At 42.7% G+C, this 25,941-nt stretch overlaps 1 protein-coding gene across 4 annotated transcripts in view; it reads right to left on the reverse strand.

Annotated features, from left to right (window-relative positions):
* Nucleotides 1-25,941, reverse strand: part of atp8a1 (ATPase phospholipid transporting 8A1) — a 110,805-nt gene that overhangs the window by 19,241 nt on the left and 65,623 nt on the right. For all 4 annotated transcript variants that reach the window (XM_071531775.1, XM_071531773.1, XM_071531776.1 and 1 more), the window contains 7 exons: nucleotides 25,125-25,263; nucleotides 22,119-22,183; nucleotides 16,012-16,184; nucleotides 13,854-14,037; nucleotides 11,529-11,639; nucleotides 5,180-5,254; nucleotides 3,173-3,295 (listed from right to left, as the gene is read on the reverse strand). In XM_071531775.1, coding sequence (XP_071387876.1) covers nucleotides 3,173-3,295; nucleotides 5,180-5,254; nucleotides 11,529-11,639; nucleotides 13,854-14,037; nucleotides 16,012-16,184; nucleotides 22,119-22,183; nucleotides 25,125-25,263 — 870 coding nt within the window. The remainder of the gene's footprint in view (nucleotides 1-3,172; nucleotides 3,296-5,179; nucleotides 5,255-11,528; nucleotides 11,640-13,853; nucleotides 14,038-16,011; nucleotides 16,185-22,118; nucleotides 22,184-25,124; nucleotides 25,264-25,941) is intronic.

A 25,941-nucleotide genomic window follows, 5' to 3' on the forward strand; every position in this document is an offset into this window, starting at 1 on the left:
CTTATCCAAGACAAATTATACACACTGAAAACTCAAGTTAATGGGATTTTCACAGGTTTGAGACATTTTAGAGCAACTGCTACCAGTGCTTTAAATCTTAAGATTGTGTCGGAAAAATCTGCCAGGAAAGGAGAGGAAAGAAGAAGAAGGGAGAGGAAAAGAAAGTAGAATAGAGTAGAGTAGAAAGTCTTGTTCTAGGCTATGACTATGAGCCTTTATAATATACCTTGGCCTCTGTGGCCTGACCTTCTCACCTTTGCTATCGGCCTTAACAAAACAAAGCCCGAGTCCCACAGCAGCCACCATCCCCCACCCAGGATTACCTCACCCTCCCACTGTGCACACAGACCCCATACACTGGGCAACGGGTGGCCAGGAACACCCCCACCCCTTCATATCTGTGTGCTAAATTATCTCTAATGTTACAATCAAATGTTTATCCCAATTAGCCTCCCACTGACAGGCCCAGTTCTCTGTGAGCCTTCCCCCTTCCAATCCCACTCAGCCCCAACAACACACTGGGGGTGCAAACCAGCCCCCTTTTCCCCCCGACAAAAACCACGATAATGAATGCTAATGAAATCAATAAATGTTCATAATAATTTGTCACAGTGAGATCCTCCCTCTCACCCCTCCAGCCACTCTGCACCCTGCTCTTTCTTTCCCTTGTATCCCAGCAGGTTGCTAAGGATCCCCCCAGAATGAATGCCAGTCTGTCCTGTAAAGATTCAGCCCTTTGTGCGACTCCTAATTGCCTAAAAAAGCATGAAAGCCTGTACTTAATATCGGGCCAAATATTTCCAGGGCTTCCCACCCCTTCCTCTACTCCTTCCTTTTCAAAGGGGTGAGAGAGAGAGAGAGGGAGAGAGAGAGAGAGAGAGAGAGAATCAGAGAGACAGAGAGAGAGAAAGAGAGGTACTATATAAGAGGTGATAGATGCTGGTGAACTGGTAAGGGGAGCTGTAATTACTAGGGCCACATGATGGGGACTGTGGTTTATTAGAGTGACTTAAGTGTCAGGAATATGTAATTAAAAGTGAAAGCGGGACACAGTCGAGGCCACGCCTTCAGTATTTAACACCCTCAGTCACTCCTTCTCTCAACTCAACACAAACAGCTTTAATTCACAAAGACAGTATCTGTTGTGTACAAAAGAGCCAGGCGTGCAGAAAGACAGGCTTCTAGGGGCCAAATTCCTGCTGGATTTTCTCGCCTCGCCTCAGGCCAGCTGCAAGGAAAATATCCCGGGAAAAGAGTGGACAAGCCAGCAAAAACAACCTGGCGACCTGGCCGAGTCATCATTTATGGGTCTTGGAAAATGAGGCCCAAACAAATTGAGGCTCATTGCGTGTAACTATCAAACACATACTTTTCTGACCATTTTTTGGCATGAAAATCTTGATGAAGTCTTATGGGGAAAATCCACCCTACCACAGAAATCACACAAAATGTTGGACTGTTCAATCAATATTTATGAGCATCAAAAAAATCTGTCCCTAAGCTATAATTCATTGGATAAAGACCCCAATACCTGATGTCATCAACACTTTTAGAAACTACAGTAATCCATTGGCACTAAAGGGAAGACGTATTTTGTGGATGCACAGCATATTTGTTTGAGCTTTTGCAACCAAATTATCTATATCGCTTGATTGTATTTCTTCAGCTTTCTTTTATCAAAAAATTTGATAACCTGAAAATGAAACCATATCCAATGAAAACACACCTGCGTCTAACAAATAGTGGACCTTCTTAGTGGGCAATGTCAATAGAACAGCTTCATCAAGTTAGATTTGGCAATGTCACAAATTAGTCTTACTTTTTGTGTTTCTAACGCTCGGAGAAAGACCAGACTGAACAATGTCACCCCACTAATCCCCGGTTACCAATTTAACTCTTGGCATTTTTCTCAGCCAAACAAAAAATTGACAGACATGGTGTGGCTCAGCTATGTGTTACTTTAACAGGGAGTTGAAGTGAGTGTTCTTGGCCCTGTAAAACTGGAGATAAGCAAATCTGGTTATACTGTCATTTTTTGGTGCATTCAGTCTGGTCCTGGCCAAATTAAACTAGATCTGACAGCCTTGCTCCCAGAACAAACAAGGACTCGCTTAAACAAATTGCATAATTTTCCGCAACAAATGCCATCACACCATGACAGCACACTCTCTCCCTACTCCCTCTTCCCCCCCCCCAACTGCTTTGCCTGCAACCCCAACCCCTGCCCCTGTTGCCCCTGACCTCCGTGGCCAATCCGTCTTTAATCCACCTCTATGCGGTGCTAACCAGGTCACCACGCCTGTGAGGAGGGTCCAGGGGTCTCTGTCTCAGCATGGAGAAAGGGGAGACATCTTCATTACCAGCGGGGGAAAGCTAACAGACAGCCCCCGCAACCAGACAGAATAGGTCAAGCCAGGCCAGACCAGGCTGTGGCTGGAGACGTTCTGACCGCAGCTCACAGGTCATTGTGATGGAGACGTATCCGTGAGACACCGCCGACACGATGGACAGGAATATCTCATGTCATTCATGTGACAGAACGTTGTGTGAGCTAGAACATTTGACCTGTTTTAATTGCTTGGATTCAGTAGTGGAGCAGACAAATGTTTAATTTTCAGTTTTAGACTGGTTTAGTAGGGAATTGTGTGAGTGTTTGGTTAGACTGACTACTATGTGAGCTGTATAAAATATATTGTCAAATTGGCATGTGACATTACTTGCTTACTAGCAATTGAACATAAAATCATCTTCCAGAGGGCATGAAATAAGATATGTAAATCGTAAACTAAGCCTCCCTGATCCCCCGTGTTAGCAGAGTCCAAGAATGCCAAACCACTCCTGAGCAAGAGTGGCCCACCCCAATAAATATGGACCAACGTGCTCAAAGGACAGGTATTAAAAACTAGCTAATATTAGCTAAGTACTATGATACAACACAAGGGGCACATGCTTGCAACATTTGATTAGATCAGATAACATTTCAATGTCCCCATGGGGAAACTGGGTCATTGCAGCAGCAAAGAATAGAATACAAATAATAACAGAGCAAAAAGAAAGTATTGAAGATGATACAACAAATAATTACAACAAAAATAAGCTAACACATTGAATACAAGAAAGCATGTCATTATGTTTATATCTGTTCTTGAAAAAAAAAACAAAAAAAGGTTACCTTGGTATTAAAGCCCATAGCATTCTGGGAGGTTTTGTAGAGTTCTGGGTACTTCAGCATGTTCTCTTTCCTGCATGAACGCTCAAATATGCCCAAAGTGAGAGGAGGCAGAGCCGTGAAGATCTGGATAACACAAACAACCACATGAACAGAGGCTTCAGTGCTAAATTTAAGATACACTGAAATACATTTTAATAAGTTTATATAAAAAATCCAAATTCAATTAATATACAGTTAGAATAAACCAGCCAGATAGAAAAAACAACACAAACATTCTGATTTCCAAACAGTGAAACCCACATAGATCAAATCAAAATAACAATTCTTAAAAAGCTTGGAACTTAGTAAGGAACTACATTCAAATAACTACCCATGATACTGGCCTGTTGTGAGGTTGTTGCTGATTATTGCAACTGCAAACTAAATTGTAAATATGGAGAGAATGTGGCTCACAGACTTGAAACAAAAAAATAAATAAATGAAACAAAATACTTTTTTAGGCCAGGGAGTTTAAATAAATATATAAATTTCAGTGCCTTTAGAATTTGCGTTGTTACTGCAATTCATATCTTTTTCCAATAAATAGTGCAGCTCTATTACCCTACAATAAAACCAAAAACCTCAGATTCATCAAAAAATCTAATATTAGTTAGAAAGTGGATTTTCAATAGAAGGTTGTCATGAAGAATTAATGTGTGAACAGATAAATAAAATGTCTCATTGTTTTAGACTAAACGGTAGATCTTTATCATCTCCATCTACATATGTTGCAGTTGTAGCAGAATTTGCTTCATGCTGTTTTACACTTGTCCGATTCTTTATTGTATTTTATTGAAGACCACTGACCTTAAAACACTTCAGGGTTTCTTATTTTGATTCGCCATGCCCCAAGTCTGTTCATATGCAAAAGCCATTGCCAATGAACATCTGCGATGCTCTTGACTAGGAAGCAGGTATTTAAACATGGCTAAAGTGTAATTTCTAAGTGGTGTTGTAATGTTGTTCTGTATAGCAGCTGCTGAGAGAGGAGTGACGGTATTGTGTGTCTGGGGGGCTCAGCGGGTCAGTTGGTGTGAGTTCCCTGCAGGCCCATCTGGAGTGGGAGTCTGCAGGCCTCAGTCGGTGGGACTGGCGGGCCACAGGACATGCTCCACTGGACTCCTTTCTCATTCAGGGCCAGGGCCAGGAAGATCTCCATTGAGGGGCGGATTCAGCCCACTGCCCCCGACAGACTCCCACTGAGCCAGTGGAATTTCCTCGCTTTTCAGATAAAGCAAAAGAGTGAACCCTCTTCCCACCCCACAATAAAGTGTTGATGTTCTAAGATGGTAGTTTATTAAGAAATAAGTGCAAGAGCCACAGCCGTGAAAATATCCTACTCTCCCGACAGTTGGTCCCCCCATAAATCACTTCCATTTGTGGCTGATCAGTAGTGCGGTGAACTTCTCTCTTCACACTTCTCTCATTCATCTTTGTTTATTGAATTGAGAAGATTTTTAATAAACAGTTTAAAGTTACACGTCAACTCCTTGTGAGCTTAACAGTACAGTATTAAAAACAAGACTGTTGCAGATGCAGATTTTTTTCATCTACTGAACTGATATGACAGACATGAAATATGAGTTCATTAAGAATGGTCCCATTACAGAGCCCTGCGGGACTCCCCACACCACCAGCCAGCTCAGTTACTGCTCCATTCAACCTGTTCTTTTTATCATTCACGAAAACCCCTTGCCCTTGCTAACTACACTCTTTGGGGCATGCAAAGCTGTTGTTTTTTCGCATTCAGTACATAGTTTAGGGCACAGAGGGAATATGGACTTGACAACAGGCCATAAATAAATGAGAAATTTTTCAGGATGTCGATGACATGGTCATGCAATAAAGGGATCCCCTTTGGGGCACCACGGCATATGAGTTCTGTGTCCGAGAGTGACAGGGGTAAAGGGATAAAGTGGGCTCTTTCACTCTAAAGGAGAGAAGAGAGTATATCACGTTAACACTCACCACGTTGTACAGACCGATGCACCAGCGCTCAAACAGAATCTGACCTGAGAAGCCATTGACAAACGCGAACCAGATCTATGGGAGACAAAAAGAGCACAATGAAGAAAGGGTGAGAACAGCAAAACAGCAGAAGTGGTGCAAGCATATGAAAATATACAGATGTGCAAGACCATACAGGAATTCCTTCATTTTGAGAACCAAGACAAAAAGCATGGTGTCAAGTCCGAAATACTAATTTCTCTTAGTACTTAGCATTTATCCATGAATTTGATACTGTAGGCTTTACTCATACGCTTTACTAGACGAGGGTAACTACATTAAATCCCTGTAGTCTTTCTAATTTCCTCTTCGATGTATGCTTTCCATTATAGATAGTGAGGGTGAGTGTCTCCCCATTAACAGATTAGAGACTGACTCAGTGTGTCTACAGAGAAACAATCCATCTGTCCATCACACTACATTCTTCACTGTCTAATGACAACAGAGACTGCAGGTAGAGACTGCCGTATCTATAATTATTACAATATGAATAGATCAAAGGGAGAAAAACCTAATGTACATAAAATCATTAGGAAGTAGTGAATCAGGAAATAATGGCCCCTCCAGGGGTAAAGTGGGAAAAATAAATGTTTCCAGTCAATGTGAAAAAGTATCTAAATGATCCTAAAACTAATGTGGATTTGTTTGAAGTGCTGACCTGTGCTCAACACATCATTAGTCTCTATAAGAGCCAGGTTTCAAACTTGGGGAAAGGCAGGGGGGCCAAATGGACTGACTTAGAATAGACAAGTAATAGTGGGAACGCCAAGTCCTCCAGATACCACCTCCACAATGTAAATTGCCCCCCGGATTCACCACAGGATTACATACAAACATATATCAAGCCCACTGTTTCCCTCCTTGATCTACCTGAAGACATGTGGATGACAGGCCAGGTTAGTTATGGGGCTAGAGGTTAGGGTTTGGGGACTGAGTGGATGATGGAGACTTTGATATATTGCGTCAGGAAAGGGAGGGAGAGCTAATATAAACCATATGCTGGGTGGAGATGAGGCTTCACACCATATCTTGATTAGTCGTACTTATATCAAAAAAGCAATGTGTGCAAAACAAAAACAAAAAAGAGGCAGTTTCACTGTAGAACAGAGGATATTTCTAAATTTAAAATGTAGTCACATAATCAACATATGTAGAATGAACAAGCATTTAAAACATGTCTTTGTTGTAAATCAGAAATGTCTGGCATATAATGGGCACAGATGGCATGAACCGTCTGAATATTGTTTCTGGAGTGAGATTTAGAGTTCATGTGAGAAACAGTGAATCAGAAACTGTCCTTCACGGTGCTGCTTTTTGACACACAGTGGTCCAGAACAGACCCTTGCTATTGCCCAGGCCATGGCTGTCGAGGGAACATCAGGGGTGCTATGTTTTGGACATGGCCATGCGAGCATTTCCTCGCTTCATTTAACTTCATTATGAAGGCATGAATTGCTACAAATTCTCAGTTTTGGACAAAGCCTATTTGAGGGCCCCACCCGCCACTGCCACTCTCTACACGACCAATACCAATCCACCACCGGCCCTTCCCATTCAATCGTGTGAGCGTATGCGTGAAAATGGTCCCAAAACAAATGTCTGTCACCCACCCCCTCCACTTCATTCCCTTGGGCGAGGGGGAGAGGCAGGGTGTGTATAGACGAGGCCTGTGTATGTGTGTGCGCCCCTAAACCCTGCCCCTCACCTCCCCCCTCTGCCACGCCCACCCATTCCAGATCCCGCCCTTCCCTCCATCAGGTGCATTCTACCATGATGTTGTTTCTTTTATACGAGGGGGCCTGTTTTTCACTCACATGGGATGTTCACCCCAATCTGGGACCATGTGACTCCTGCCCAGAGTCGGCTGTAACCAAGAGAATCGCAAGGTTTGCATAGGCGCAGAGAGTACAGTACATCTATTGGCAGTGTGAGAATAGCTTGAGAGTGTTTTAGGGCTTGCCTTGCTGCATTCAGAGCCCGTTGCTAGGGGTTATGTGAAGATGAAGCCCAAGACATGAGGCAGGTTAAATCAGCAGCATGGCTCAAGCAATGGTAACGAGAGGCTAGCGGGTAGGTCAAAGTGCTGAATTAATTACAGCTCTGCTCAATGCGGGGCTCTGGGCTGATATATTGTTGTGCTAAGTTAAAAAAAGACTCCTATTCATAGCATGCGGTAACTGCTTCTGTGTGAGTGTTTTGGCCTGGTCCTTAGGGTCCCAATAGCACCCCTCTCTCTTTCTGCCTCTCCCTCTCTTGAGGGACAGATGCATTGATTTGCTCATTAGGGGAAGGACCAGGCAGGATTTTTCTTCCTCTTTTCTTCTACTCATTGAGTGCCACTCAGCGGAGGGGTGTGGCTGGCCTCTCTCCCCCACTGCACATCATGAAAAACAGAGTGATGGAGGAGAGTGGGAGTTAAGAAAAGGGGGATTGGGTAGGGGCTAGCAGATAAGAAGACTCCTTGCATATTCATCAGCAAATCAAAAATCAATGATTCCAAGGCTGTTCCACAGTTGTGGAGGCCTTGTCTAGAAGGAGGGAGAAGGGCATGACATTTGTCCCCAACAATGTGAGTCCTGATGCTCTTAAGCTTAGTATTGCAGAATTGCTGATGAAATGTATACACAAAGAACGCAAGGAATAAAGAGGGACATAAAGAGAGTTAAGAAGGAGCTGCTGGAAATGTGTGGTGGTAGAGGGGCAAGCCGTGTTACAATGCTGGCCACGGCCTCTGTGGTTTCATTCAGTGTGCTACCAGTCGGTACACTTTGCTCTGCAACTCCCGGCCTTCCCTACCTACTGAGCCCCACTGAATGAGCCTTCATGTAATTGCCTCATAAATGCCACTTGTCCATCAGCCCACTCTGTAGCACCCTGCCACGGTGTCAATCAAACATGAGTAGCCAGCTGGATCAGTCATTTGAATTAAGTTGCTATGGCTTCCTTTGGAAAGGTCTCTTAGTTTGGATGTGGCTGAATCCAATCCTTTCACCACTTGTTCTTTGTTTAGCAGAGTAATTTGTAACAAAGTAGTAGTTATGAATACTGCTTCAAACATCATTTATGATTGAGCCACTTTGTGTCCAAACATATTACCGCCCAAGGTCTCTTCTATTTTTTTGGGAGAGCTAAGGTTAGTGGTGCTGGGTAGGCCCAACATGTTATTTTGTGTCTTGTGCTTTGTATTGTTTCCTTGTGCTTTATTTTGTTGCTTACTGTAGAACATAATTTTGTTTTATGACTGATTGGTGATCAGTTACATCTTGGTAGGATCATACTCTGTAAAGTCCTTTGAGATATGCTTGTGATGAAGGGCTATAGAAATAAATTTGACTTGACTTGGTCTCTCCATAAACAGCACTGGGAAAACCATGAGAAAATAACACAGGAGCAGTTCTATTTGTCAATCACCCACTGGAGTGACAGTCTTACTTCCTGACTCACAATTAACCCTCAACGAGTTGCAGCAAAAACCTCAATGATCACACAACTGCTCCGAGAGACTCAGACTGAGCTGCACCTACATTCACAGTTCCCACAATGGCCACAGAATCCTTCACCCTCCTACTCTATGTCTCTCAAAAGGAACCAAAGACCCACTGGAAAGAGAGGGAGAGGAAAAGGGGCTTAAGTATAGAGTCCCCCGGTCCTGGTATTCAGATTGTAACACACACTGTACCAGACAAAGGTGCCCCGGACAAAAAAGTTAAAATTCCCTTCAACATCCGTGATTCTCTCCTTGCAACGTAGCCTGGGAGTCGACGAGAAAAACATGCAAGCACAAAAGTAAACCTATTAGCGCAACAAATGTAGCATTTACCTATACCCTGGGGTTGCTGCTGTGTTGGATGTCAGGGCCTTACAAAACAGGGTGTTTGAAATATTGAAGCAGCCAAACAGAGAAGAAATCCCCTATTATCTACTTGAATCCCCTGAAGGAGCGTAGCATGGGGGGAGGGGGAGTTATGTTTTTCAGAGAGTAACAAAAGGTGTGCTGGAAGGAAGCTCGCCTTGCAGTTAGAACTATAGACATTATGTTCCAATTGTAGGAAAGGACCTCCTTTGAAAAGGGACCTGGTATGTTTCAAAGAGACACACAAAGAAAGGCTAAACGAAGTTGAGAGGAATTTTGAGGAAGTTTTAATGTGAATGAGGGTTCAGCCAGTCGACAGGTCCATTTAGAATTCACATGAAGGAGAGAGACAGTGAAAATGGGAGAGAAAGAAGGGGGGGGGGGGGGGGGGTTGCATGGTCTTTGATTTTATATATGAAGCTCTGCTCTTTGCAAACACACAGGAAGTTGTGCAGCTATCTTGGGCTTAAAGAGTAAATTCCCAGTGAGTGATATATTGACCAGATTACAGACAACAATTAAAGGAATACAACATTTAGGCATACATTAAATTTTATATCTAGTGTTTTTCCCTTCAGAAATAATGACTGTTGACTACAATTTGGATTTTATTGCGGCTCCACATTTGCAACTGGTATACTACAGTATATCAAAAAGGGCAATTTGATGAAACAGTTACATGTTTGCAGTTACGGTCTGGAAAAAGAAACTAGGCTCTTTCGTCGCACGGCACCATAGATAAGCTAGATGCAGACATGGTGGAATGTAAAAGGTTGTACAGAGATTTTCCACGGCACATAAACTAGAATGAGGATGAAAAAGGGGTTCAGAGGTCAAGTGCCACAGAAAGAGGATGAAAAAAAGAGAATTTTAAAGTGCTCATATTTCCATGACGGGTTATGCGGTAGCACAGCCGTACAACCCTTTTGTCCCATCATCCTGCTGGGGCATTTTGTCAAGTGGTGACATTCTCATGACATGTGGCTGATCTTCTTCTGCCCCTCAATAGCCGACCAGGGAGCACGCTCCAAACTGCCTGCTGTTCACCGATGTCTCACTCCAGAGCAAAGGCTGAGGAAGAGCGTAATTCACGGTGTCTCTATTGCTGCTGGACCCCTAAGGCAGACAGCTCAAGCCAGAGGAATGTCAGCATAGAAAGGGGGCGGGTTGTGGGGTGGGGGGCACTTTTGAAAAATGTCTATGTACTGGAGGAATAAGGACTTGGGTTGATTCCAAAAGCATGATTTTTAGGGCTTGTCATCATATTATAGTGGTGAAAATGTAAAAACTGTACACTGCTATCCATTCTATCCAGGTATCAGTGAGAGTAGTGTGGAGCACAATGGAACCAATTATCATAAATAAGTAATTATCAAACCCCCTCCCCCTTCCTCCCCAGGCACACAGAAGTGTCAGTAAGAGCAAATTTTATTCTTATTAGCATACGCTTTCAATTTTATGCGAGAACAAGAACATTTCTCTTAATTATATTACAGCACTAATTACTGCCAAATTATGTCTTCTGACTTCTGTCGACTTCTGAATTAGGGATTTTAGAAGATGATAAGCCGTTCAAGAGGTGCTACTTCCGTCAGACAAGTGCACGGCCTGTAGATCAAAACGTCCGAGCACTCCCTATGATAAAGCTGGTGCTGATAGTAAGCCCTTAACTTGTCTGGTCACTCTTGGTTGTAGCTCTGAACCTGCTATCAGCACTGGGTCTGGTGTCTGTCAAATGCCATCACACATACCACACGCCAACAGAACAATATTGGGAGCAACATTCCTGCACCACCATCCACCGATACACAGGGAGAGGTGGAGTTAGGCAGCAAATAGCAAAAAACACGATAGCTTGCACACACTCATTACCCACTTGTAGTTTCCCATTCAAACCACATATTTTTGGATAATCAGTGAAGCAAAAACTTATTATTCATTTTGCATTTATGTCTGTCTACTTTTATATGTTTGGCTGTGTCTGCTGTCAAAAGAGTATAAAAAAATTACTTGTAATGATTAACAGGCATAGGGATCACTAGCAAGTTGGCTGCATCTCTGAAGTATTCAGCTGTGTGGATTTATATTCTAGGGCTCTAATAACTGGTGGAGATTTCCTAAATGCAGACTTCAAGTTAAACTAGGTATAGTTTTCCCTTCATTAGTGTGTATGTGTGTGTGTGTGTGTGTGTGTGTGTGTGTGTGTGTGTGTGTGTGTGTTTGTGTGTATTCTGTCCAGCCATGTCAAAAGGGTAAACTCAAACCATTCACGCAAGGAGCCACACAAATTGGCAGGTAATGTGTGGGGCCAGTCAACAAGAAATACAAACATGGAAACTCTAACAAGGAATCTTTGCCTTTACCTAATCATGTCATGTGGAAAAAACTCAATGCTTGCCATTCAAATCTGGTTCTACGCATGACTCTCAGCCTTGAGAGCTACTGTATGAGACTTACCTCAATGATGTAGAGGACAATGTTCTTGTAGAAGCAGTACAGGATACACTTGGCTACACGGTTGTAATTCCAGGCCCCATGGACCAGCAGTAGATTCTTCAAGTATTTGAACTGTGTGGGAGGGAAGTGAAGGGAGGATAGAGCCAAGATGAATGAATAGCAGAACTCTGGGTATTTCACAGTTCACTGTCTTATGGGTCTTCACTATCTGAGATCAGTGCCAGCCCTCCTGGAACACTATCGTGTTTACAGGAACTCCTGGATTAAAGAGAGCATCCTTAACGTCATTTCACAGCAGGAAAAGGGTTGCTGGCCATTAAGGGGGATCCTGCCCTTGCCCTCACTGACACATTCTAGGAATTTCTGGTCAAAGTTTGATTTTGCCAGACCCTGGCTTGCCTTAAGTTGCTGAAAACAGGGGAGGACACATGGGGTTATTGGTCTCCAAGGGCTCAGCATAATAGTTAAATGGATTTATAATAATCCTACTATTTGGGGCCTGTGGTGCACGTCATATTTCAGGGCAATTTGTTGCTGATGAGTGTGATTACACTGGAGCAGAACTCTCTGAGGCAAATACTTCATCTGAGTTGCCCATAAATTACTAAAACAAAGCACACAGTGTAACCATGAGCAGAACGTCTACACTGCATCCGCTCATCTTTCCCCTGACAACAGGAACGTTTCTTAAAATTTGTCTGAAACCAGAGAATCAGGTCTCTATAAAACCAAATAGCAAATCTCTAGGCAAACACAATTTTGCTTATTTGAAGGCCTGCTTGTCTTTCAGTAGAACAGCAGTATTCCTTGGCAAAATGAAAGCAGACTGGAGCCTCCAGTTTGTCTGACCCTCAGCATGGTCGGATCAAAAATCAGTTAACACAGAGCTAAGCTGATGACAGACAGACAGCAGAGGTGCCTCGGCCTGGAGCCTCTTCACCCTCCACTTGCTTCAGCAGATACCAGTGAGCTTTAAGAAAACCGACTCTAGCTCTCAGTTACAAAGCGTTAGAAACTGGTTGAATAATAAACTACAGCAGCATGAACTCATCTGATGCTGCTGAACATTAATATACATCATGTAATCAGTAAAGGAGTAGAAAAACAAGTTACACAACTTCCCAGGATTGATTTTAGTATGCAGTCGGCAAATTACAGGTAATGTACCGTTACGCCAATAAGGGGAAAACACCACAAGTCTGGAGGAGTAATTTAATTTGACGCCGGGACGCAACCTAAATGGATTACAAGAGGCCACCTGCCTTTGAAAGACATACGCTTTCTACATGTCATATGGATGGAAGGGGGCACTTAAGACAAACCCAAGTCTCTTTAAGAGTAATTGGATGCTGAAGCACAGAGAATGTGCGGTGTTTCAGTCAACGATTGGCTTCCCTTAGTCTCAAGCCCTGTGGCTATAATAGAAACATTAAGTACTGAGCGGCACGCTGTGTGGAAAAAGAGCCATGATATAAGAGCTCCATGGCTTTTGTTGCTGGCACAATTCTGCTTGCTTATGGGTATCGCATATCGATGCCGAGTTTCAGACATACTGGTTACTAGGATATAAGAATGTGTTTACATAGCATTTTGCCGTATCTCTTTCTGTATAGCTATGTTGGGAGTTGGGTGTCGGGAGATGCCTGTTTTGCAGGTGCTGCTGCTCCACTGTATAAGCTAATGCCCCAGAAGATACTTGATCTAGGGTTACTCACAATAATGTGCCAGGTTATCACTAACACTCATTGTACTTAAGAAGACAGTAAAAAGACAAAGAATTGTATAGAATCTAACTGTTAGACGGAATGTAGCAATGTAGAAAACATTGTAAAAAGTAAAACAAAAGTAAAAAAGTTTGTCAGACACATGTAGCTCCAATGCAAACATGACATTTATTGATAAAGTTAAAATCACATTCTAAAATTTCCACAGTTTAGCAGTCTTTAGTTCTACGAATAATGCAGCTTAGATAATATCAGAAGAAAAACAATGAATCAATGAGGCTCATGAGACTCTACTGTGTTGGCAGATTTTTCAGCATCTCTGACCCTCTCTGACTACACAAAGGCTGGTGGCAGGTGCATGCTCCAGGCAGGCACTGACATAACCTAAAACCTGCCTTTTTTTCGCCTTTTAATTTAGACAATAAATCCTTGGCAAAGTTGCCATTTTAGATACTTTTATCCTCCATCTGTGTTAGTGAGCAAATGGTAAAATCTTAAAAAAGTTCAACTAAAATGTTCCCCTTAGCTTAAAATGTACAAGAAAGGCACATGACAGTAACATGTGATATTATATAGCCCAACCCCCTGCCACCCTGCTCACCTGGGCAATGGAGTAGTCAGAGGAGTTTGCTGCTTGTAGGCCCTCATTGCCTGAGATTCCCACGCCAACATGAGCTGTCTGGATCATGCCCACGTCGTTGGCACCGTCGCCAATGGCCAGTGTGATCACCTTCACCTGTTTCTTCACCATCTCCACCACCTCTGACTTCTGAAGTGGAGATACTCTAAAGGAGAGAAGAAGAAGGTTAGTCACCAAGAACAACTAGTGGGCAGAAATTTGTCTTGGTGATATTGGTGCAGCGATATATTCACAACTTGGGAGTTTCACAGTACATACTGATACACATGGTACAAGGACAACAGGAAGTCACATGTAGTGTAAAGGACAGTACAAAACACACGGATAGTAGACCTCAGATTATACACAGCACCCCAGGAAACATTTGAATGCATTTTCTCACAGGAAATTCTATTTCATACTTTCCCAGTATTGAGCAATGTAATTGAGGTGCGCATAGAAAAACATTTATTCTAAGAAAGTCTTGAGTTCAGCATTTTACAAACCCCAGAGCTCTTCCTCAACCTCAGAAAACAGCACAGAAGGTTGACGTAGACAGTCAGGCGTGCCAACTGTGTGAACATAACAGCCTGTTGTAGATAGGCTGCACTAAATACTAAACACGAGGGGCATTTTGAACGGAATATATTCCTGTAAGGATTATCCAAAATCGTTTGTCATTTTCTGGAAGATAATTGCAGATGACAGATGCTTTCCTTCCCCCTGTCTGCTGCCTTCTCCCTCCCCTAAGACCCCTGTCTGACTAACTTAACCTTACCATGTCCATGAAGTACAGCCAATCATTATGTGATGGTTGTGACACATCCTATAACTCCTCCTTTACGAGACTTCAAACTTTATTTTATCCCCTCAGTGACACCCAGGCCCACAGCCTCCCACACAGGAGCTTCCTCTGTGAAGGCCAGAGGTGTAGGGGTGATGTACAGTACAGCCAGTCTCCAGAGATGACGTCGTAAACTGCACGTCTTTCTTAAGCTAGCAAATTCCTGTGAAACTGTTTATGGTTATGTTCTCCCGGCTTAAAGAGGCCTCATTCATCTCCCGGCGTCTCTCGGTGCCCGCAGAGTGTGTACCAGGCAGAAGCAGGTAGAGAAAAAAAACTGACGTCATGCACTGAGTCATAGTGTGGCACCTGTAGGTTTGCTGTTGTTCTGAGAACATGGTGCTGATTTCTGGCCCCGGACCCTGTCATGGTCGCTTGAGCACTTAAGTACTTTCTTTTATTTATGTGGCCTAGGCAGGTCAACACAGTGCACCTTCATAATTTTGAAAGTTGTTGTGTTTAATTTATGACCATCACATGTTTTAAATTGCAGCCATAAAACACTCAATGACTTTTGTGGCAAAAAAGTGTTTTTTTACATAACATTTAATTACACATTCAATTCATTAAAATTAAAATTAATAATAATTAAAATCATATAAAATTAAAATTAAAAATGATTTTTAACCAATTAAAAGCCGATTTGCTCCTTCCCACTGAGCAAAAGACGTGATTTCAACGTTGCGTCTATGCTTTAGCTCTCATATAGCCCAGGATCATTACGGCTATGTATAGACATCTCATAAACTTTCACTTTTCAACCCCATTTAAACTTAATTTAGCCTAGACGGCTATGGCCATTTAGACGTGTTTTAAACGTCTAATCAACGTAAAATTGCTCAGTGGGTTGCAAGCTGATTTTCTCTAGTGATACACTGCTGCTGCTGCATATATGGAAAACTGGGTGAATACCAGGGTAAAATGGGGTATTGGAGTATTTCCCAAGTACTAAAGTCCAATACCAAGAGTGTGCAACATGTCAGAAATCAGAGATAATTGACTTGATTTTCTCCTTATTTCATAGGAGGATCTGTAAGAGCTCTCTAATGCAGGAACATGGATTATAACAGACATTTTTGTCCAATTACTACAGTCTAATGGTCTATGCCTATCTTGTTCAGTAAAACAATGGATAGGAAGGATACACTGTATACGTAAAGTTCAGTTCTCAGAACTGATATATAAATATACCAATTTTGTGGATAGTTGAAAATTACTTGAACTGTTTTTTGTATGTAGAAACCTATGCAATGAGCAAAGAACACTGTCTTCATTCTGTGAACTTTGTTACCTTACCTGCAACATATGACTGCTTTACACGACAGAGCCAAATCCAGGAAGTACTGCCTTGCTCCAAATGTAAGGGCGTATTTGAGAGTCTTTCCGTCGATAATGAGGGCGAAGTCGTTCTCCTTGTAGAGGGCATCTCCCAGCATGCCACAGTGGTGGCTGAGGGTCTCCCTTGTTCCCTGTATACACAGAAAAAGATGTCATGAACATTAGTTAGCATAATTATTACAATTTCAACTCTACAATTTAGCCTAATAAAGCCTTGACCTTCGTTCAGTTTTTCAGAAAAATTAACTCTCAATAATTTCACTGGGAGTATACAGTATTTCACCCCGCTTTCACAATCGCTCTCTGCAGTGGTAATACAGTAATCTCATTTTAACATATGGAAAAGGTTATTCATGTTTGCCAAGTAAATTCAGATTTGCAACAGATGTCAGAATATCATACAATGATGGAAAATAAGAAAATACCAAAAAACATAAACACATATATGTCATGCTTCATTAGCAACAGCTTGATGGTTCATTAAAAAAAGAAAACTGCATATGTTATGAGGCATCAATAACAGCATGACAGGCGTCAAGGGAGATTTTTACTTTCACTGATTCAGTATTTTGTTCTCAGCTTCAAAGTTGATTGTTGTAAGTTTCTAAGCTGTATTTTTCAGGAAAGCCCTGCCCCTGCTGAATATGATCAAAGTGGAAGCCAGGAATATTTCTATGCACTGATTAATTCTGGACCATTTTAATCACCCCTGACCTGAAAAATATGCATTTTTTTTGTTAGTTTTACATTTGAGAATTGGCTGAGAAATGCACTGAACCACAGCATGATTTCCCCTATTAAACAGTATCCTATGATTGGCAGATCATCTATTGGAGCAATGAGTGGGACTTAAAACAAGCATCTTCTCCTCTGAATGTATGACGTATAAACTCTGAGGTCTAGGCATGAGACAACATTTGTACAAGGGATGAATTTGTTTCACTGCTTGTGCCTCAGAATTCAAAGTTTGTAGAGCAACACTACAGAAAGACCAAGGTGGTGTTCCGATTGCCTCGTACATTACTACAGGTTCCTCAGTCCATTCTCAGAGGATCAGTATTTTATAAGTCTCTAAATCAAAAAGGACTGTTGATAGATGATAAGGCAGATCTTTCCACTCTTATAGCTAATCCCAGGCTGCTGCACAGCTGATGTTTTGGCCATGTTTCACATGCTTATTGGACTCAGATCCAGACCTTAGCCATGAGGCGAGAACTTAAACGAGTTAAGTTCAGAATCTGAATGGATCATATTCGGTGTTTGGTGATATATACAGCTGTGATGACAAGTGATGAAGAAAAGCCATAAATATGAGGATGACAGCAGGATTAAGTGCTGGTACAGGGCATACAGACTGAGATGGATAGAGTGGTGAGATCATCATTTTATTCGTCATTCAATCATCTTCCTTCCAGATGTTGAAGCCATCAGGAAACAAAACTCAATCTTGTGACCATTATCAGACTGACAGGAACAGGTACTGCATAGATGTGTTCATAAAAATGTGAGGTCTTGTGCTGAGCCTGTACATTGACAAAAGTAAGTCATCAGGTTTCTAAAACTATATGAATGACATTTGTGGCATCTTCCAGATTACTGTCTGAACTTACATTGCAAAAAAGATTAAAGCAAACAAAATTTTGACACTTAAATCCTAACTGGGGAGAGGAAATTAAGACTGAAATATCAAACCAGAATAATTCATGTACAATAACTTTGTATAATCTACGCATAATAAAGGCATAACTCAAAAGAACTACATTTTCTGATTTGATCAAGTTGTCTAAAATAAACCTACATTCTACTTCAAGATGTAGAAATGTGAACATACTGAACCAATTAATAAATAGCATTAACTTGCTAAAGAAAAAGAACCAACTTCTATGGGAATGAAATGATGACTTAAGTATTGACAAATGTGCATTATGTATCATAATATGTGCGAATGCCTTCTCAGATTTGTGAATGTGAAATATATATTGTCACATTTCCAAGTGGGTATTCACATTTGTAGACATGTATTCTAATCTGTAAATAAAATAGTTGTGAGGTAAAATATTCAGCAAATTAAACCGTTGATATTCCCACATGAACATCAATAAGAACCCCCACTAAAAAACATGCAAGAAGACATCGTCTGACCAGCGATGGACAGAAAAAGAAGTTGGTCACCGGGCGCTGTACTGAAAGCTGCCCACTGCTCCTGGCTGTCCTCCAGAGGAAGAACAGCCTTGATTGGGTGAAAAAGCAGAAAACTTTGTGTGTGTGTGTGTATGTGTGTGGCTGCCGCATGGACCGTACGCACGGGTTGTGGTGTGCATGCGACCAAAATAAGACAAGCATGTCCTTGTCTAAAAAAGATGAGCATGTCCTTGTCCGGTTTACCCTTACGTACAATAAAAATGAGTGGATAATTGATTTGACATTTGCATAAAACATCCAAATTTATATTCCTCTGTTTTGAGTTTTGCACTTGCATTTTGTTCTTGAACTAATGCATGTTTTAAAGCCATTCCACAGATAGGTAAATAGAAGAAAAATACAGAAATACATTAGTATGGGAGCAGAGATACAGCCATATGTCTGTAAAGGACAGCTTGAGTGGAACAGAGTATGTGGCAGGTGTATGTGGAGTGGTCCCAATGAGAAACGTGTGTGTATCATAACTGATTTCACGAGCATGTGTGGGAGTAACACATTCAACTGGGCAGAAAGACCTTGTGGAAACACCGCATCAACGATACATGGAAGATATCACAACTAATGTGCCAAGCAGATGCTCCGAACAGCTGTAATCATTATGAAATCGCAGTGACCTGGTGGCCATGAACAGTGCTGAGGGAGGGAGGGCTCCGGCCCGCTGTCGAGGTCAGATACCTCAAAGCGGCCCGATTGTACCAATGGGACCATGCAACGCTCGCTTGGCATAACAAAACTCTGAAACCCCATCTTAAAGGAAATATTTGGAGAGACGGGCTTTACGTTTCACAAAGTGAGAGAGGAAGAGTGACACATGGGGAGGGAGACGCACAGAGAGAGATGATGGATTAACAGAGGAGAGAAACTGAACATGAAGACACAAAAGCAGCTGTGAGGGCTTCTCCACATGAGTACAGCCGTCCCTGATGGGGGCTGTAAAGCAGCTCATGAGCTGGCAAGCAGTGTGTGTGTATGTGTGTGTGTGTGTGTGTGTGTGTGTGTAGGGAACAGCACATGTCAGATGTCAGAGTAGGCATGGATTGTGTGACATCTATATTGAACCACAGAATCCAGAGGAAAGCATCTCCATCTCAGTTGGCAGATCAATTTAAGATGACAACATCTGTGTGTGTGTGCATGTGTCTCTGTGTGTGCGTGTGTGTGTGTGTGTGTGTGTGTGTGTGTGTGTATGTGTGTGCATACTTGGTATAAGCTGGTATACAGTATGTATGAGAAAGAATTCACTGTGTTTGGGGTAAAATCTATTCATCACGTATTGTGATAAGCACAGTTTACCATAACAGCCATTTCCTCAAGTAGAGCGGCCATTTCCCCCCTAATTTCCACTGAGGAATTTTAGCAGTAATGCTACATGTCTCCTCCTAAAGCCTCTTTGTTATGGCTATAATGACCAGTTTAGCCTATGTGACTAGCTAGTGTTTGGTTTGGGAGTGGGTATGTGGCGTCCATTCAGAAATCCATAAGAGCTTCCCATAAAGACTGAGCTCCATTGTTGATATAGCTCTTGAGTGATATAGCCAACAGGACGTGACACTCATGATGAGAAATCTGGACATTTGTATGGGCATAATGTCATCATCTGTCTTATACAGGCTTAGAGGCACCCAAAGAGGGGGATTCACCTTGGTCAGAGGTGCATGGACACACACACACACACATACGCACACAAGTACACACACAAAGCATTATTTGGATCCACTGAATTATTAATTTCAAATTATTCAAATGTCACATAGATACACATGCACATTTTAAATGCTCAATTTCCATTCAGACCACACACACGCACACATGCACACACACTTCTGCATCACCGTTCTGACCCATCTAGATCTACTGCAGCTTCACCTGTCGGTGGAGATCAGACAGCTGGGCTAGCGAAAACTGGAAACAAATTAAAATGGTGCGTCTGTGACTATAGCCTGTAGGAGACTGTAATATACCAATACCAACACCCTCATGGTCTTCACTAATCATTGTCGGCTCTCCAGATGATTAAACTTGCTGACTAGAAGATGAAGCTTTTGCAAATGACCTAATCCTACCTTGGAGAATAAGTATCACTTTGGGAATTTCAGTGATTGTAAGATTTAGTACTGGGGATGTCTTGGAGCGCTTTCAAGTCGTCTAAAACTTTGTCCTCTCTTTGATAACCATTTCTAAACACTGCAGAGAGGGAAGACATGCTCCAATTACTCTCTTTCGCAACACGAGAGCACTCCAAATTACCAGCACTGCCGCTTGGCCCTCTGTTCACTGAGCCCCCTCAGTCTTGGTGGAGGAGAGTTTTTCCCTTAGTGTTTTAACAAACTGCCTTATGTAAGCATCTGTGCAACCACAGGAGAATGGGAGCTGACATTTCAAAGCGCCAGTCCGTGTGCTTTATGAATGCACCGACCCCAAATTTTTACCTTCACTCCATTTATCACGCTTAACGACTGGCTGACAGAGTGAAGGCCGTCCGTCATCACCACAAGCCCCCACCCCCACTCCCCTCCCTTCCTTAATTTCTCCATCCCCTTCTTCCCACCATTCCCTCCTCCTTGTCCAACACACTCAAGCCAGTCTTTGAGTTCCTTCTCCAACTGTGGCTCCTCTCCCTAGCTTTCTCCTGCTGGAAGTGCAGGGACTTGCCCCTTTCAATTCCAGAAACAACAGACAAGGCTCTCCCGCCGGGGGTCAACAGACTTCTCTGCTGGATGTCTTAAATAGATGTTAAAGGCAGATTTGGGGTGTGTGGTTGTGTGTGTGGACGGCTCCCTGTGGTCTCCTCCTTTCAGTTTCAGGCCAGTGTGTGTGTGTGTGTGTGAGGAGGGGGTTAAGCTGTGCTCCAAAATGTGCCAACATCATCTTTTTGTTTCTCTTTCGTGGGGCAAACAGTATTTAGTAAATAGAGTATTTACAAATAAATCTTAGCAATTATTTTAACCTGCTTACAGTACCATGTGACATGGTTTGCCGTGTAGACACAAAGAACAATACAATGAGTGCCAGAAATTTAAGACAATCACAGTAAAGTAAGTCATTTTAGTATACTTTTCTGTTTTCTGATTGAAAACTTGACACTAGCTAAACTGTCCGGATGCAGTAAACACCACCCATCTGGTACCATAAGGAGTTTAACCTAAAACACTAAAAATTCTTTGCAGCTACTATTTCATCCAATGTACTGAGAGACTATTATGCTTCCTCTCTGTCATGGGCGCATCCTCACTGTAGATGCAGCAGACAACTAGAGCAACAGCTGTTATATGAGTCACAGAAGATAGGCAAAAATAAAATAGGAGATAAATAAAGGCTGAGAAACAGTGACAGAGAGCTCCTAAGGCAGTTCATCTGATAGCATGTTGACAGATGAAGTGCTACGCAAACACAGGCTGAAGGCCTAGTGTCCAGCGCTAGTCAACGTCACTCAACGAGCGAGTTCTCAGTACACAGAGGGCGAACAATGCCAATCAGTAATGCTGGTTAGTAAACACATACTGAGCCTGGTCAAATGGATTAAATAATCAATGAGTCAGTGTATTTGTGTTGGTAGTAAATCATTTTGAAGAAGGTGTAGGATGCAAGTATAAAGCAAACTGCATTTTGGATTACTCTTGAAATTAGTATTGAAAAGGAGGATTGAGATTTGGATTAAATTGAATGACAGACAAAAAAATAACATTTCATGTGTAGATTAAAACGAAAAACAGACTCAAGATGTATGGATGTGAAATCCTCAAACTCACCTCACTGTATAAATAAGAAAGTTGTGGAACAATAGCGAGCTGTGTGTGTGTTGGTTAGGTTGCTGTTACAGTGTGCAAGGCAGTCTGAAACAAACTTTTCAGGTTAATACTCACGTCGAGAGTGTCTTCGTTGATCACCAGCATGCCCATGTTCTTGGTCAGTAGTTTGCAAGAATGTCCTACAATAAAACAGAGAAAAAAACTGAAGATGTAGTTCAAAGTTTCATAGTGCAGATTGATTAGATTGATACGGTAAGTAGATAGGTAGGTAGCTAGGTAACAGACAAAAATATATATTTAACAAACAGATATATTTTATACAAACAGACATATTTAGACAGACAGAGAGACAGACAGACAGACGGACAGCTACTCAAAAAGACAATCTCCACTGCATCAAAGAGTAATTTAGTGTAGTTTTATTAGGATCCCCATTAGCGTGAATCTCAGTGTTGTCTTCCTGGAGTCCAAACACACAACACAAATTTAATGTCAGGGTTAACAAACAAAAAAAACAAAAAAAAACAACTAACTAAAACAAGAAAAAAATAGAACAATCAATTAAAGCATACTAGAGGATACAGCAATACAGCATATTAAAGGATGGTAATTAAAATGTTACAGCTCAGAGCCAGCGTCTCGAGACATGACTAATGACTTTGGTTTACAGGGGTTTGTCAGTTTCCTGTTTTAATGGGCAGTTACACCTCTGTGTTGCCCAACATGACTCCCTGGGGAGCGTCCACCTCAGCTCTTGGCCGGGACAGAGGCTCAGGGTCACCAGAGAGGTGGCAGATAGAGACTCCCTTGGGGGCAAACAGAAATGTCTCAGGAACCCAGACCTACATCCTTACAGCCAATCTCTTTGCAATATGAAAAGGCTGCCATCTGTGGCGTGACCACATGAATATTTGTGGGCTTCATCAATTTGCTTGTGTTTTGAAAGAGATTTTAGTTTCTTTAAGGGGTTTACCATGAAGCCCAAATCTGTCAATGCATGGGTGGCAGTTTATGTGAGTGAAATTGAGATAAGATTATGCACAAAACACACACACGCATGCATTCACAGACACAAACACACGCACACATGGTACACACAGAGGGGGGCTTCCATGAGGAAATGAGGAGGTTTCACCTCCAGAGTCAAAACCAAACAGGGCTGGGGTCTGGGTCTGGCAGATTGTTTTCTTAACTGCAAAGGTGCAAACTTCCAAAAATCTGCCAATGTGTGGAAAATGTCTCCCCATCTCAACACTGTCTCTGCCCCCTTCCCCCTTGTCAATTCCTGCCACAGCCCTTCCGCTTAATGTGTTTACCTTAAGCTCATTTCACTGCAGCCAAACTGCCTTTTTTTTTATTTCACCAGAGAAAGTTAAATTCCTGGCCTTTCTCCAGCTCAGGCGGAACTAAACACGGCTCCCAAAGGAGTTAGGGAATGTGTAACAGCGACACTCATGTCACACAGTAATCTCAGAGGTTCCAATGGGAGCAGCAATTAAAGACACAAATTATGGGTACAGAAGGCTCTCAAAATGGATGCCAGACAGTGGACACTAGGATTTTGGGAGGGATGGAGGGGAGGGAGGAAGAGTTGGAAACTGAGATTAATGACTGGCCATGGTGAGGTAGGTGGGAAGGTAGGTATTATGGGGGTTCATGTTTGTGTTGGCAGACCAGGGGGTGTATTTACCTTTTCAAGTCTCTCTGCTAGAGGGGACGATGCACCCCCTGGCCAAGATTAACACAGTGCTGTTTATGTGCCTGTCTTCTCATCTGTGATACCTTCAGTGCAGTGAGCAGAGTTTACCAACAAGCTGACCAGCAGGCAGTGTGCTTTCATGGAGTTCTGGCCCTGACCTGCCCCGAGCATCAAAACCCTTCAACCAAGGACAGCTCACAGCACTAACAGCCTATCCCAGTGCAAACATTGCTCCTCAGGCAGCCAGACATATGTTGTCAAAGTGGTTATGTCACAATAGGTCAGGACTGGGTAATAGGACAAGACTGAAACACTGACAGTCTTTACAGCCTCTGGTGGGACAGAAGTCAGACCAAACTGACCCTGCCATGTTTCAGCATCTTAAGTATGTTTAAACAAGTAAACTCAGCTGCATTTGCACTGATTTCTGCCGAAGATGGTGTGCACAGAGTGCTATTCAGGTGGTTCGGGCCACCACAAACAACCCAATTGCGATGAGCTAAATTCACCGGTCCAGAGTGGCGAGAGGTGCACCGTGAACCCTGGTAATGGGGATCGTCTTTCAGCGAGGAAAATAGTAAAAAACAAAGTCAATATTGAGAGGGGCTTTTACAGAGAAACTCAGTGAAACGGCGGACCTGTAAAAATACTTCCCGTGAGCATGTGCTTCTGAGGAGCCCCCTCACATCTGGGCACGGCGGGCACAAAGGGCTGATTCAGCCAGCCCACAGTGGTAGGTAGCCACAAACGGAGGTGCTTTTAATATCTATTTTTCCGGACTCTTTTAACAAGTTGGCTGTTTCGAGGTTGACTCGTTTGTAGCAATTTGCGCTAATTCAGCCACATCTAAGGGCTATTAATGGCCAGGCCCTTCAAGGAAGAGGAAGGTGGGCTACTCTGCTTAACCAATGTTAGTCCTTGGGCTTTCTGATAACACCAGCAAGGCTGAAGCCCCTTGGGGAACCAGATATGTGAAACGGGCCTGCTTGTGTACATATGTATGTTATTTTATTTCCTGTCAGTGCAGTGTGCTCATATATCATCTTGCATTCTGCAACAGATGCTTCAGCTGGACAGATCTGATGGAGAAACATTGTGCTTGTCAGTAGTTTGTCCTGCTGGGTGAGGAATGACCACAGGCTGACTGGATTACCTGTCAGAGCCTGATATAGATGTCTCCTCACCACAGACCAGGCTCACCTGTGGTTTTGCATTTGGTTTGAGACCAAGTGCACTAGCAGAGATATGTCATGATGGAGAAATGTTTATGGGACTCCTTGACTATAAATGTATCTTATTATTATTAGCAGCCTCAGTGATATAACAGTATGACATTCATTCATATGATACATATCAGACCAGTGTCCAAATAAGTAATCAAGTCCAAAGACCAGTCTCATCTTACTCTGCATGAGTCTTACCAATATTGATGGCTGTTTCCTGCTTATCCCCAGTCAGGATCCAGATCTTGATGTCGGCCTTCATCAGAGTCTCAATGGTCTCAGGAACCTTATCCTGGAGCTTGTCCTCTATTGCTGTGGCGCCCAGGAGCTGCAGATTCTGCACCAGAAAAAAAGAGAAAAAAAAAGAAGTCAGCAAGTGGAGATTTGACAGGAGAGGGGCTTTACAATGTCATGTGTCAGAGAAATATGGGGGCCGGTACTATGTCACTCACTCACAGTCGTGTTTTTCCCCTCATCAGCTGCTCTTGTTTATCACCCAGCTAAGCCACTGAGGGCTTTAGGGGTTTTGGATCAGTAGGTAGTAAGCTCTGTGTGTGTCTGTCTGCGTGTGTGTGTGTGTTTGCACATCTGTGGACATCATCTCTTAAATTCCCACCCGCTCGCCCACACACCCTCACAATAGGTGTGTTTTTCTCAGGAAGCCTAGCTGGTCTCTGGGACAGGTTGTGGGCTCGTAAGGCCCAGCAGAGGGCCAAAGTTTTGACAGGACTCAGGAGTGGAAGGGAGACGAGAGGCAGCTGCAGAGGAGAGGCGAGGGAAGCGATGGTCAGCCCTCTCTAAGCTGTGACCTGAGCCGTGCTGCCTGTATGTCAGTAGCCCCGTCCTCTCTAGTTATATGGAACCACACAGCGGTGAAAACCATGGCTGTGGGAGAACATGTCTGTGTCTGATGAGTCCTCATGTGCGTCTTGGTGTGAACTGCTCTATTCTTACAGCAGGGGTTGTTAAAGGTGTTTTTGGTGAATTATGGTAAAAGAACCACATAGATCTGAAT

The sequence above is a fragment of the Centroberyx affinis genome, unplaced genomic scaffold (genome assembly GCF_046629955.1).
Source record: "Centroberyx affinis isolate AG114_WGS23_722 - 3 ecotype Tasmania unplaced genomic scaffold, CSIRO-AGI_Caff_v1 ptg002132l_1, whole genome shotgun sequence".
In the NCBI taxonomy this organism is placed as follows: Eukaryota; Metazoa; Chordata; class Actinopteri; order Beryciformes; family Berycidae; genus Centroberyx; species Centroberyx affinis.